This window comes from Oncorhynchus gorbuscha, linkage group LG07 (genome assembly GCF_021184085.1).
Source record: "Oncorhynchus gorbuscha isolate QuinsamMale2020 ecotype Even-year linkage group LG07, OgorEven_v1.0, whole genome shotgun sequence".
Taxonomy (NCBI): domain Eukaryota; kingdom Metazoa; phylum Chordata; class Actinopteri; order Salmoniformes; family Salmonidae; genus Oncorhynchus; species Oncorhynchus gorbuscha.
The window spans coordinates 11,789,622-11,802,424 of NC_060179.1; the positions used below are offsets into that span (position 1 = coordinate 11,789,622).

General features: G+C 48.6%; 2 protein-coding genes across 2 annotated transcripts in view; one reads left to right on the forward strand and one right to left on the reverse strand.

Moving 5' to 3' along the window:
* Positions 1-12,803, forward strand: part of LOC124040475 (catenin delta-2-like) — an 890,284-nt gene that overhangs the window by 378,575 nt on the left and 498,906 nt on the right. The gene's annotated exons all lie outside the window — the stretch shown is intronic.
* Positions 116-4,051, reverse strand: LOC124039488 (APC membrane recruitment protein 2-like). Its single transcript, XM_046355508.1, is given in 2 exon segments — positions 116-2,361; positions 2,408-4,051. Coding segments are annotated over 2 exon segments (1,875 nt in total). The 5' UTR covers positions 3,738-4,051; the 3' UTR covers positions 116-1,816.

Genomic DNA, 12,803 nt, shown 5'->3' on the forward strand with positions numbered 1-12,803 from the left:
ATAAATGGTGGGAGGATGGGCTCAATGGAATAAATGGTGGGAGGATGGGCTCAATGGAATAAATGGTGGGAGGATGGGCTCAATGGAATAAATGGTGGGAGGATGGGCTCAATGGAATAAATGGTGGGAGGATGGGCTCAATGGAATAAATGGTGGGAGGATGGGCTCAATGGAATAAATGGAATGGTATCACAGGAAAAGTAACATGTTTGACTCCGTTCCATTAATTCCATTCCAGCCTTTACAATGAGCCCTCCCTCATATAGCTCCTCCCACCTGCATTACTGTAAATCACTTTGGATAAAAATGTCTGCTAAATGGCATGACAAAATGACAGATTAAGGATCGGAGTCTGGGATTAGGAGGTAATTAGTTACAGATTAGATGATGACACATTCCAAACTGTTTAATTATATTAGACTGTTGTTAGATTAAACACGTTGTATCATATAAAATCTGTCTTTTAGAAAAAAGGACTTGAAGAGAAAAGGTAAAGGTGCTCTGGACCTTCCTAGCAGAGTGAAAGGTGCCCTTGTCCTTCCTAGCAGTGTGAAAGGTCCTCTGTTCCTTCCTAGCGGTGTGAAAGGTGCTCTGGTCCTTCCTAGTGGTGTGAAAGGTGCTCTGGACCTTCCTAGCAGTGTGAAAGGTCCTCTGGTCCTTCCTAGTGGTGTGAAAGGTCCTCTGGTCCTTCCTAGCGGTGTGAAAGGTCCTCTGGTCCTTCCTAGCGGTGTGAAAGGTGCTCTGGTCCTTCCTAGTGGTGTGAAAGGTGCTCTGGACCTTCCTAGCAGTGTGAAAGGTCCTCTGGTCCTTCCTAGCGGTGTGAAAGGTGCTCTGGTCCTTCCTAGTGGTGTGAAAGGTGCTCTGGACCTTCCTAGCAGTGTGAAAGGTGCTCTGGACCTTCCTAGCAGTGTGAAAGGTGCTCTGGACCTTCCTAGCAGTGTGAAAGGTGCTCTGGTCCTTCCTAGCGGTGTGTAGTGCTGTTGATTTATATGACCAACATTTACAGGAAGCGATGAGTGTTGAAAAAATCTGTTCAGGAAGCGATGAGAGTTGTCTAAAAATGTGGATCCCAAACTTTTCTGTGCGCTCTCTTCCCCCACTTGAAGAGTTGCCAAGTTTCTTATACACATAATATATATGTTTCCCATACACATAATTCCAGTGATGTTGTACACACACCTCCAGTTATGTTGTACACACCTCCAGTGATGTTGTACACACCTCCAGTGATGTTGTACACACCTCCAGTGATGTTGTACACACCTCCAGTGATGTTGTACACACCTCCAGTGATGTTGTACACACCTCCAGTGATGTTGTACACACCTCCAGTGATGTTGTACACACCTCCAGTGATGTTGTACACACCTCCAGTGATGTTGAACACACCTCCAGTGATGTTGAACACACCTCCAGTGATGTTGAACACACCTCCAGTGATGTTGAACACACACGACCAGTGATGTTGTACACACACCTCCAGTGATGTCGTACACACACGACCAGTGATGTCGTACACACACGACCAGTGATGTTGTACACACCTCCAGTGATGTTGTACACACACCTCCAGTGATGTTGTACACACACCTCCAGTGGTTAAAGTATGTCAAACTTTCTTTGCCACCCAAAGATTATTTAGTTTTGTTGTGACCCACTAGGATCCAATGGGAGTGTTGCTTAGAGCTCTTCTGTCTATCATTGTCTGATGCCTTCCACAACCCACCAGTCCAGCAAAGTCTTAAACATAAGACCAGTGATGGTGTACACAGGTTCAGTCCAAAGACACCAAAGTTCATGGCTGCCTGGTCCAAAGCTACTTCCTGGGGGCTGGCCCCTGTGTAGTGTTGCCGGCCTTGTTCCCAGGGCGACGGACTGGCACCTTGGAGACAGGGATTCTGGTCCGGGCTGGGAGAGGGGCATGGGTGGGTGTGTCAGAGGGAGGAGCGGTTGCGTGGACAAAGGAAATAGCTGATTGGCTCACAGAGTGAGGGGGTGTGGTCTGTCTGACACTAAGAGGGATTTTGGACTCGCGGGGAAGGCTAGTGCTTCCCTTCATCGAGTGGAAAGAGGAAGAGGAGGAGGAGAAAGGAGGAGTAGTCCGGGCCAGAGGGCTGAGTTTGTACTCACATGCGGAGGTGGAAGGAGTACTCATCAGATCTTCTTCCTCTTCCTCGTCATCAGATCTTTCCAATTCCTCGTTGTAGAGGTCGTAGAGCGCATCGCCAGAGCAGCTGTCACACAATAGGCCAAGCCTTTGGTTCCGCAGGAAGCCGTTGTCAGGCGTTGCCGTGGGGGTTGCAGAGGGCGTATCCCAGTAGCCCTCATCCCTAAGAGCCGGGACATCCTGTTGGGGTGGGACTTCCTCCTTAGTCTCCTTCTCATTGGGAGAGGAGGTTTGGCAAGCGGCGTGAGTGGGGAGTTTAGTCACCCTTCCTCCCTCCCCCCACTACGGGGATCTTGCTGAGTCCCAGAGACTTGACCTGGGTGAATTTCCGCTCTGTACCCCTCGGGGGAGCCAGGTGAGAGTTGGATCGGAGGAAAGTGGGGGAGTTTTCTCCCCCAGAGGGGAGCATGTGCCAGAGCCCCTGCATGTCTGCGTCATCCACCCCGTCAGGGCTGGCCATCTCCTCCCCACCCCCCATGTAGGCCACCACGCCGCTGCCAGAGGGCTGCTGAGTCGGGGCAGAGTGAGAGGGCATCAACCGTGCTCTGGCAGGGAGGGGGCCAGGGGTAGAGGCAGTAGCGGAGGTAGAGGTAGAAGGGGTGACATGGGTATTAATGGAGCTTCGTACTCCTCCTCCTTCCCCACTACTAGTGCTACTGCTAGTAGCACTTCCTACTCCTCCTCCCCCGTTTCCTGCCCCCTCCTCCTCTGCGTCTGCGATGATGTCACCGCACCCCGTCAGTGAATCGAAGCTCTTGAGTGAAGTGACGTCAGTGAAGAGGACTGAACAGAGCCGGTCCACTGAGGGTTCGGAGTGGGGGTCACACTGATCCAGAGGGGGGATGGCCGTTACAGAGGAAATTGACGTTTTGGGTTTTGAGTGGAGAAAGGTGCGGAGAGGGGAGGGGGATGGCGTATAGAGGGATTCTGACAGGTTTGTCGTCAAGGCGATTGATTGCGTAAGTGGTGTCGTGGCGTTGTTGGAGGGAGAGGTTCCTGCCGATTCTGTGTTTTTCTCAGCCTCCGAGCTACCATGATCCTCCAGGAGCGGGCGGGGCTGGGGTTCGAGGGTCAGAGTGATGTCTTTCACTTCTTCTGTTAGAATCACTTCCCCCTCTCTCACCTCCGCTACCTCCCCCTCTCCCGCCATCACGTTCTCCTTCCGCCGCCATTTCATACTACTGAAGAAGCCTTTTAAACCCCTCCCCCTTCTCCCAAACCCTGTATTCTCATTGACTCTCACACTTCCTCGTCTGAGCAGCGAAAAGAAGCTCAGTGATTTGCTGAGAGACCTCACCTGTCCCGCCTCTGATATTCCGGACTCCTCCCCTCTCTGTCCGTCTGGTTCCAAGCTCGTTAGTCCGCCATGCGTTTTACTCCTGACGAGCTCGTTAGTAGCCCCCACAGAATTCACATTCCTGTTGACCCCTTTGTTCCTGAAAGAGAAGAATCCAGCCATTCCGGAGCGTCGTTTTCCGAACAGCTTGAAGGCTGCTTTGTTGATCTTCCCTGGTGGCTGGGGATCGTGTGGAGGTGGAGGAGGCTCAACGCATTCTGACTGAACCTCCATCTTCTAGCTATCACTCTATCACTCTTTTGCTCTGGCTGTCTCCCTCTGTCTCTCTCACGCTCCCTCTGTCTCTCTCACTCTCCCTCTGTCTCTCTCACTCTCCCTCTCTCCTGCAGCATGGTGTTCTCTCACTTCCTCACTGGTTCTGTCTGACGCTTGCCTGTTGGTTTTCCCTCCCTCTCCCTCTCTCTCTCTCGCTCTCTTTTTTTCCTCACACACAAGGTGCTGCCCCTGACTGTATCCATGGCAACTGGTTGCGCTAAGCAGCTTCCGTCAGCGTTTGGCGGATTGCCCATGCCTCTCTCTCTCTCTCTCCATTCCCATCCCACCAGCACTATGGATCCCTCTCTGCTTTCCTCTTCTTTATGTATCTATGTTCACACCCCAGATGTAATACTCCCATCACAGTGAGACAGAGAGAGAGATTGTCTTGTGCTGCACTGCTGTATGTGGTTGTGTGTTTGTGGTTGTGTGTAGGTTTTTGTGAGAGATTTCAAAAGGTACGAAACAAATGAGCTTGTTTTTGCTTATGAATGTGCGACTGATACAGTACTTACACGATAATGTGTGTGTGTTTTCAGGTTTAAGTAAACAAAACTAAGCCTCTCAAATCCCACTTAGATGAGAGGATTCAGTTGTGTCGTTTTTTTCAATGTGTGTGTGTGTGACATGTAGGATTTGAGCAGATTTGCTGATCAGCGGTATCGAGAGGATAAATTAGATTTAGAGAAATTTTCCAGCTTAGCTAATGTTCTTAACACACACACCTCTGTGCATAGCATATTACCCAATCCTCTCTCTCTCAACAAATGTCTGTTTCTTCCACAGATTCTGTTTCATTCTCTCACTTCAACAAATGTGTTTCTTCCACAGATTCTAAGTCATCTAGCTGAGCTCTGTGGGTATTATTTTTCTATTCCTCCCTATCTCCCCGGGCGCCGAAGACGTGGGTGTCGATTAAGGCAGCCCCCCCGCACCTCTCTGAGGGGTTGGGTTAAATACGGAAGACACATTTCAGTTGAATGCATTCAGTTGTACAACTGACTAGGTATCCCCCTTTCCCTTCCCCTAAGCACCTGACCTACTTTCAGCGTCTCTCTCTTCCCTTCTCCATCATCTCCTCTCTTCTTTCCTTCTTCTTTGAGGCACAGGACCCCTTTTCCACCTCATTGCTATCAAACAATGTCTGCATTCACACACGCACACACACACACGCACGCACGCACGCACGCACACACACACACACACACACACACACACACACACACACACACACACACACACACACACACACACACACACACACACACACACACACACACACACACACACACACACACACACACACACACACACACACACACACACACACACACACACGAGGGCTTCCGCATAGTGGAGCGTTGAGAAAGAACTTATCAACCAACTCTGATAGACAGAGCTGACCTAGGCCTGCCTGGAGAGCATGCTACCAGGTCAAGTCGTCTGTCTGCCTGGAGAGCATGCTACCAGGTCAAGTCGTCTGTCTGCCTGGAGAGCATGTTACCAGGTCAAGTCGTCTGTCTGCCTGGAGAGCATGCTACCAGGTCAAGTCGTCTGTCTGCCTGGAGAGCATGTTACCAGGTCAAGTCGTCTGTCTGCCTGGAGAGCATGCTACCAGGTCAAGTCGTCTGTCTGCCTGGAGAGCATGTTACCAGGTCAAGTCGTCTGTCTGCCTGGAGAGCATGTTACCAGGTCAAGTCATCTGTCTGCCTGGAGGCCATGTTACCAGGTCAAGTCATCTGTCTGCCTGGAGAGCATGTTACCAGGTCAAGTCATCTGTCTGCCTGGAGGCCATGTTACCAGGTCAAGTCATCTGTCTGCCTGGAGGCCATGTTACCAGGTCAAGTCATCTGTCTGCCTGGAGGCCATGTTACCAGGTCAAGTCATCTGTCTGCCTGGAGGCCATGTTACCAGGTCAAGTCTGGTTTACTGTCCGTTTGTCTTTCTGGAACAGGAACATTGAGACACACACTTGAAAGGTGATATTCCCATGGTTGAACTGAATCAACGTTGTGGTATACAGTTCATGTGATTGAGAAAATACTATGTTGCTCCCTGTCATTGAGTGTTTTGTCACAGGCCCCCTGGGTAGGTCTCGTCACTACACGGGACAGTTAGAGGACATTATAGAGTGTTACTGTGTGTGTGTGCGTGCGAGCGAGAGAGAGAGACAATGTACTCAGACCAAAGACTCAATCCATTGATGGGCTGAAGTACAGTGGAGTGGTTGGCATGGTAATGGTTGTTGGATGGATCAGGGAACTGCCATGTTATTGATATTGAACTTTGTTTAACTAGGCAGGTCAGTTACAAACAAGTTCTTATTTACAATGACGGCCTACCGGGGGAACAGTTGGTTAATTGCCTTGTTCAGGGGCAGAACAATAGATTTTTAAACCTTGTCAGCTCAGGCATTCGATACAGCAACCTTTCGATTACTGGCCCACTCTAACCACTAAGCTACCTGCCGCCCCAAAACCTTATTAGACAGACATCTATCCAAGGACAGATTTGAGGGATTTAACAGGTCATGTCCTCCACTCTGAAAGGTGAACTATACACTATGTACAACCTTTCTTCTAATGTGAATTAAGAACACACACACAATGTGCATGCAGACAGAAAACACACTGGTCACCCCTCTGTAGCCCCAGGTGTCCTGTAATGAGGATTGTGGGGGGAGTAGGGGCTCCGAGAGGACCATCTCCCCAGTGTGTCTGGGGCAGGATTAGACTAAACCTGTGTGTACTCCCCCAGGATTACTCCTTGTGTAATGTCGTTCCTGTAATGAACAGAGAGCAGTTTTACATCTTGTGAACTGGCAGAGTCTCTCCCCACACTGCAACATAATAAGTATACACACACACACAGTGCATTTGAAAAGTATTCAAACCCCTGAACTTTTTCCACTTTTTTTTACAGCCTTGTTCCAAAATGGATTCAATTTTTTTTTCTCAATCTACAAATCATACCCCATTATGAGACAGAAAATAACTGTTCTAGAAGTTTTCGAATTCATTAAAAACAAAAACTGAAATATCACATTTACTTAAGTATTCAAGGTACCCTTTACTCAGTACCGTAATTTCCGGACTATAAGCCGCTACTTTATTCCCACGCTTTGAACCTCGCGGTTTATACAATGACTCGGCTAATTTATGGATTTTTCCCGCTTTCACAAGATTCATGGCGCCAAAAAACTGAGCACCGTCACATAATGTGACGTAAATCGAGCGCGCTCAAACTTCCCATCATTCTGATTACGGTAGTCATTTTGTCACCCTCATCATGGCAAAGACACGGAGAAATGCATATGATGCAGCTTTCAAGTTGAAGGCGATCGATCTGGCTGCTGGAAAAGGAAATAGAGCTGCTGCACGGGAGCTTGACCTTAATGAGTCGACGATAAGACGTTGGAAACAGCAGCGTGAGGAACTGACTCAGTGCAAAAAGACAACAAAAGCTTTCAGAGGGAAGAAAAGCAGATGGCCCAAAGTATTTGCAGCCACTCGACATCAGTGTAAATCGTGCATTTAAGGTGGCGCTCCTTGTTCAGTGGGAGACTTGGATGACAAGTGGGGATAAATCCTTCACTAAAACGGCCACATGCGAAGAGCAACTTATGGTCAAGTCTGCCAGTGGGTCCTGACAGCGTGGAGCATTGTCAAAAAATCCACTATCATCAACGGGTTTCGAAAGGCTGGACTGCTGCGTGTTGAAGGGGCAGCATGAGCTCAGCGTGGTATATGCCTCCGGATGAAAGTGACGAGAGCGACAATGAAAACGATCCAACATCGGATGAAGCAATTCTGAGGCTATTCAACTCCGACACCGAAGGAGATGACTTCAGTGGTTTCAGGGCACAGGAGGAGGAAGATGGTGACCAATGACTTTCTTGGTAGGCTACTGTTTTAATTTTTGTTACAAGCCGTGTTTCGTTTAAAGGCTGTGTAAAGTTAATTTGTTTCAATGTACCGGTAGGCACCTGCGGCTTATAGATATGTGCGGCTTATTTATGTACAAAATACATATTTTTTTTATAATTCAGTGGGTGCGGTTTATATTCAGGTGCGCTTAATAGTCCAGCAATTACGGTACTTTGTTGGAGCACCTTTGGCAGCGATTTCAGCCTCGAGTCTTCTTGGGTATGACAATACAAGCTTAGCACACCTGTATTTGGGGAGTTTCTCCCATTCTTCTCTGCAGATCATCTCAAGCTTCGTCAGGATGGAAGGAGAGTGTCTCTGCAATAAAACAATTTCAGGTCTCACCAGAGATGTTCGATTGGATTCATGTCCGGGCTCTGACTGGGCCATGCAAGGACATTCAGAGACTTGTCCCGAAGCCAATCCTGCGTTGTCTTGGCTGTGTGCCAGGGTTGTTGTCCTGTTGGAAGGTGAATCTTCACTCCAGTCTGAAATCCTGAGTGCTCTGGAGCAGGTTTTCATCAAGGATCTCGCTGTACTTTGCTCCATTTATCTTTCCCTCTGTCCTGACTAGTATTCAAGTCCCGCCCGCTGAAAAACATCCCCACAGCTTGATGCTGCCAGCACCATGCTTCACCATAGGGTTGGTGCTATGTTTCTTCCAGATGTGACAGTTTGCATTCAGACCAGAGAATCTTGTTTCTCATGGGTGCCTTTTGGCATACTTCAAGCGGGCTGTCATGCGCCTTTACTGAGGAGTGTGTTCTGTCTGGGCACTAGTCCATAAAGGCCTGATTGGTGGAGTGCTGCAGGGGATGGTTGTCCTTCTGGAAGGTTCTCCCATCTCCACAGAATAACTCTGGAAATCCGTCAAGAGTTACCATCGGGTTCTTGCCTGCCTCTCTGACCAAGACTAGGACTAGTGTGTGTGTCCGTACCTCTGTACTGTCATGGCTGCCTCTCTGACCAAGACTAGGACTAGTGTGTGTGTCCGTACCTCTGTACTGTCATGGCTGCCTCTCTGACCAAGACTAGGACTAGTGTGTGTGTGCGTACCTCTGTACTGTCATGGCTGCCTCTCTGACCAAGACTAGGACTAGTGTGTGTGTGCGTACCTCTGTACTGTCATGGCTGCCTCTCTGACCAAGACTAGGACTAGTGTGTGTGTCCGTACCTCTGTACTGTCATGGCTGCCTCTCTGACCAAGACTAGGACTAGTGTGTGTGTCCGTACCTCTGTACTGTCATGGCTGCCTCTCTGACCAAGACTAGGACTAGTGTGTGTGTGCGTACCTCTGTACTGTCATGGCTGCCTCTCTGACCAAGACTAGGACTAGTGTGTGTGTGCGTACCTCTGTACTGTCATGGCTGCCTCTCTGACCAAGACTAGGACTAGTGTGTGTGTGCGTACCTCTGTACTGTCATGGCTGCCTCTCTGACCAAGACTAGGACTAGTGTGTGTGTCCGTACCTCTGTACTGTCATGGCTGCCTCTCTGACCAAGACTAGGACTAGTGTGTGTGTCCGTACCTCTGTACTGTCATGGCTGCCTCTCTGACCAAGACTAGGACTAGTGTGTGTGTGCGTACCTCTGTACTGTCATGGCTGCCTCTCTGACCAAGACTAGGACTAGTGTGTGTGTGCGTACCTCTGTAGTGTCATGGCTGCCTCTCTGACCAAGACTAGGACTAGTGTGTGTGTCCGTACCTCTGTACTGTCATGGCTGCCTCTCTGACCAAGACTAGGACTAGTGTGTGTGTGCGTACCTCTGTAGTATCATGGCTGCCTCTCTGACCAAGACGAGGACTAGTGTGTGTGTGCGTACCTCTGTACTGTCATGGCTGCCTCTCTGACCAAGACTAGGACTAGTGTGTGTGTGCGTACCTCTGTACTGTCATGGCTGCCTCTCTGACCAAGACTAGGACTAGTGTGTGTGTGCGTACCTCTGTACTGTCATGGCTGCCTCTCTGACCAAGACTAGGACTAGTGTGTGTGTCCCTCTGGACCTCTGTACTGTCATGGCTGCCTCTCTGACCAAGACTAGGACTGTTAATGTTTAATGGAAGGTAAAGTGCAACGGTACAAAATGGATTAAGGAGGCTGTTCACTGTCATGGCTGCCTCTCTGACACAAGACTAGGACTAGTGAATGTGTGTGTGTACCTCTGAGTATCATGGCTGCCTCTCTGACCAAGACTAGGACTTTGTGAAAGTGACCGTAACTCTGTACTGTCATGGCTGCCTCCAGGCTGACCAAGACTAGTGTGTGTTTCCGATGCCCATCCATGTCTGTACTGTCATGGCTGCCTCTCTGACCAAGAGCTTTTTACTTGAATAATGTTTTGTTTGTAGTTGTTTTGGACCTCTGTACTGTCATTCAGGCTGGTGAATGGTTGTTTTTACAAGAGCGTTCCTCCATTCAGGTATGGTGAACTTAAAACACTGAAATTTGCGTTGGAACATCTTTGATGGTTTGATTATGGACGTTCTAATTCTCGGGTATGGTGTATGAAAATAGCTGCCTCGGGTATGGTGTATGGCGTTCTCATGCGGGTATTCATGTATTTAGGCGTTCCTCGGGTATGGTGTATGGCGTTCCTCGGGTATGGTGTATGGCGTTCCTCCGGTATGGTGTATGGCGTTCCTCCGGTATGGTGTATGGCGTTCCTCCGGTATGGTGTATGGCGTTCCTCCGGTATGGTGTATGGCGTTCCTCAGGTATGGTGTATGGCGTTCCTCCGGTATGGTGTATGGCGTTCCTCAGGTATGGTGTATGGCGTTCCTCCGGTATGGTGTATGGCGTTCCTCCGGTATGGTGTATGGCGTTCCTCCGGTATGGTGTATGGCGTTCCTCAGGTATGGTGTATGGCGTTCCTCCGGTATGGTGTTCATATGGATCGGACAGAAATGGTTCAGGTCCAGCTGTATAAACCCATTCCACCTGTCTAACCCAGTTACACTCTGGTAGCGACTGCTGGAGGACAGCAATGTCCTGTTCTCTCAGCATGGGCTGAGATGACTACACTACACTGTAGTGAGGCTCCACTGGTCCCGGGGGCCCAAGGGAAATCAAGGAGGGCCTAGTCCTATAATGACAATAGTCAGGGGTCTGTTAACCTAGTCCTATAGTGATCAGGCATCTGTTAACCTAGTCCTATCGTGATACTAATCAGGGGTCTGTTAACCTAGTCCTATAGTGATCAGGAGTCTGTTAACCTAGTCCTATAGTGATCAGGGGTCTGTTAACCTAGTCCTATAGTGACAGTAGTCAGGGATCTGTTAACCTAGTCCTATAGTGATCCGGGGTCTGTTAACCTAGCCTTATAGTGATCCGGGGTCTGTTAACCTAGTCCTATAGTGATCCGGGGTCTGTTAACCTAGTCCTATAGTGATCAGGGGTCTGTTAACCTAGTCCTATAGTGATCAGGGGTCTGTTAACCTAGTCCTATAGTGATCAGGGGTCTGTTAACCTAGTCCTATAGTGATCAGGGGTCTGTTAACCTAGTCCTATAGTGATCAGGGGTCTGTTAACCTAGACCTATACTGACAGTAGTCAGGGATCTGTTAACCTAGTCCTATAGTGATCAGGAGTCTATTAACCTAGTCCTATAGTGATCAGGGGTCTGTTAATCTAGTCCTATAGTGATCAGGGGTCTGTTAACCTAGTCCTATAGTGACAGTAGTCAGGGATCTGTTAACCTAGTCCTATAGTGATCAGGGTCTGTTAACCTAGTCCTATAGTGATCAGGAGTCTGTTAACCTAGTCCTATAGTGATCAGGAGTCTGTTAACCTAGTCCTATAGTGACAGTAGTCAGGGATCTGTTAACCTAGTCCTATAGTGATCCGGGGTCTGTTAACCTAGCCTTATAGTGATCCGGGGTCTGTTAACCTAGTCCTATAGTGATCCGGGGTCTGTTAACCTTGTCCTATAGTGATCAGGGGTCTGTTAACCTAGTCCTATAGTGATCAGGGGTCTGTTAACCTAGTCCTATAGTGATCAGGGGTCTGTTAACCTAGTCCTATAGTGATCAGGGGTCTGTTAACCTAGTCCTATAGTGATCAGGCATCTGTTAACCTAGTCCTATCGTGATACTAATCAGGGGTCTGTTAACCTAGTCCTATAGTGATCAGGAGTCTGTTAACCTAGTCCTATAGTGATCAGGGGTCTGTTAACCTAGTCCTATAGTGACAGTAGTCAGGGATCTGTTAACCTAGTCCTATAGTGATCCGGGGTCTGTTAACCTAGCCTTATAGTGATCCGGGGTCTGTTAACCTAGTCCTATAGTGATCCGGGGTCTGTTAACCTTGTCCTATAGTGATCAGGGGTCTGTTAACCTAGTCCTATAGTGATCAGGGGTCTGTTAACCTAGTCCTATAGTGATCAGGGGTCTGTTAACCTAGTCCTATAGTGATCAGGGGTCTGTTAACCTAGTCCTATAGTGATCAGGGGTCTGTTAACCTAGTCCTATAGTGATCAGGGGTCTGTTAACCTAGACCTATACTGACAGTAGTCAGGGATCTGTTAACCTAGTCCTATAGTGATCAGGAGTCTGTTAACCTAGTCCTATAGTGATCAGGGGTCTGTTAATCTAGTCCTATAGTGATCAGGGGTCTGTTAACCTAGTCCTATAGTGACAGTAGTCAGGGATCTGTTAACCTAGTCCTATAGTGATCAGAGTCTGTTAACCTAGTCCTATAGTGATCAGGAGTCTGTTAACCTAGTCCTATAGTGACAGTAGTCAGGGATCTGTTAACCTAGTCCTATAGTGATCCGGGGTCTGTTAACCTAGCCTTACAGTGATCCGGGGTCTGTTAACCTAGTCCTATAGTGATCCGGGGTCTGTTAACCTAGTCCTATAGTGATCAGGGGTCTGTTACCCTAGTCCTATAGTGATCAGGGGTCTGTTAACCTAGTCCTATAGTGATCAGGGGTCTGTTAACCTAGTCCTATAGTGATCAGGGGTCTGTTAACCTAGTCCTATAGTGATCAGGGGTCTGTTAACCTAGTCCTATAGTGATCAGGGGTCTGTTAACCTAGTCCTATAGTGATCAGGGGTCTGTTAACCTAGTCCTATAGTGATCAGGGGTCTGTTAACCTAG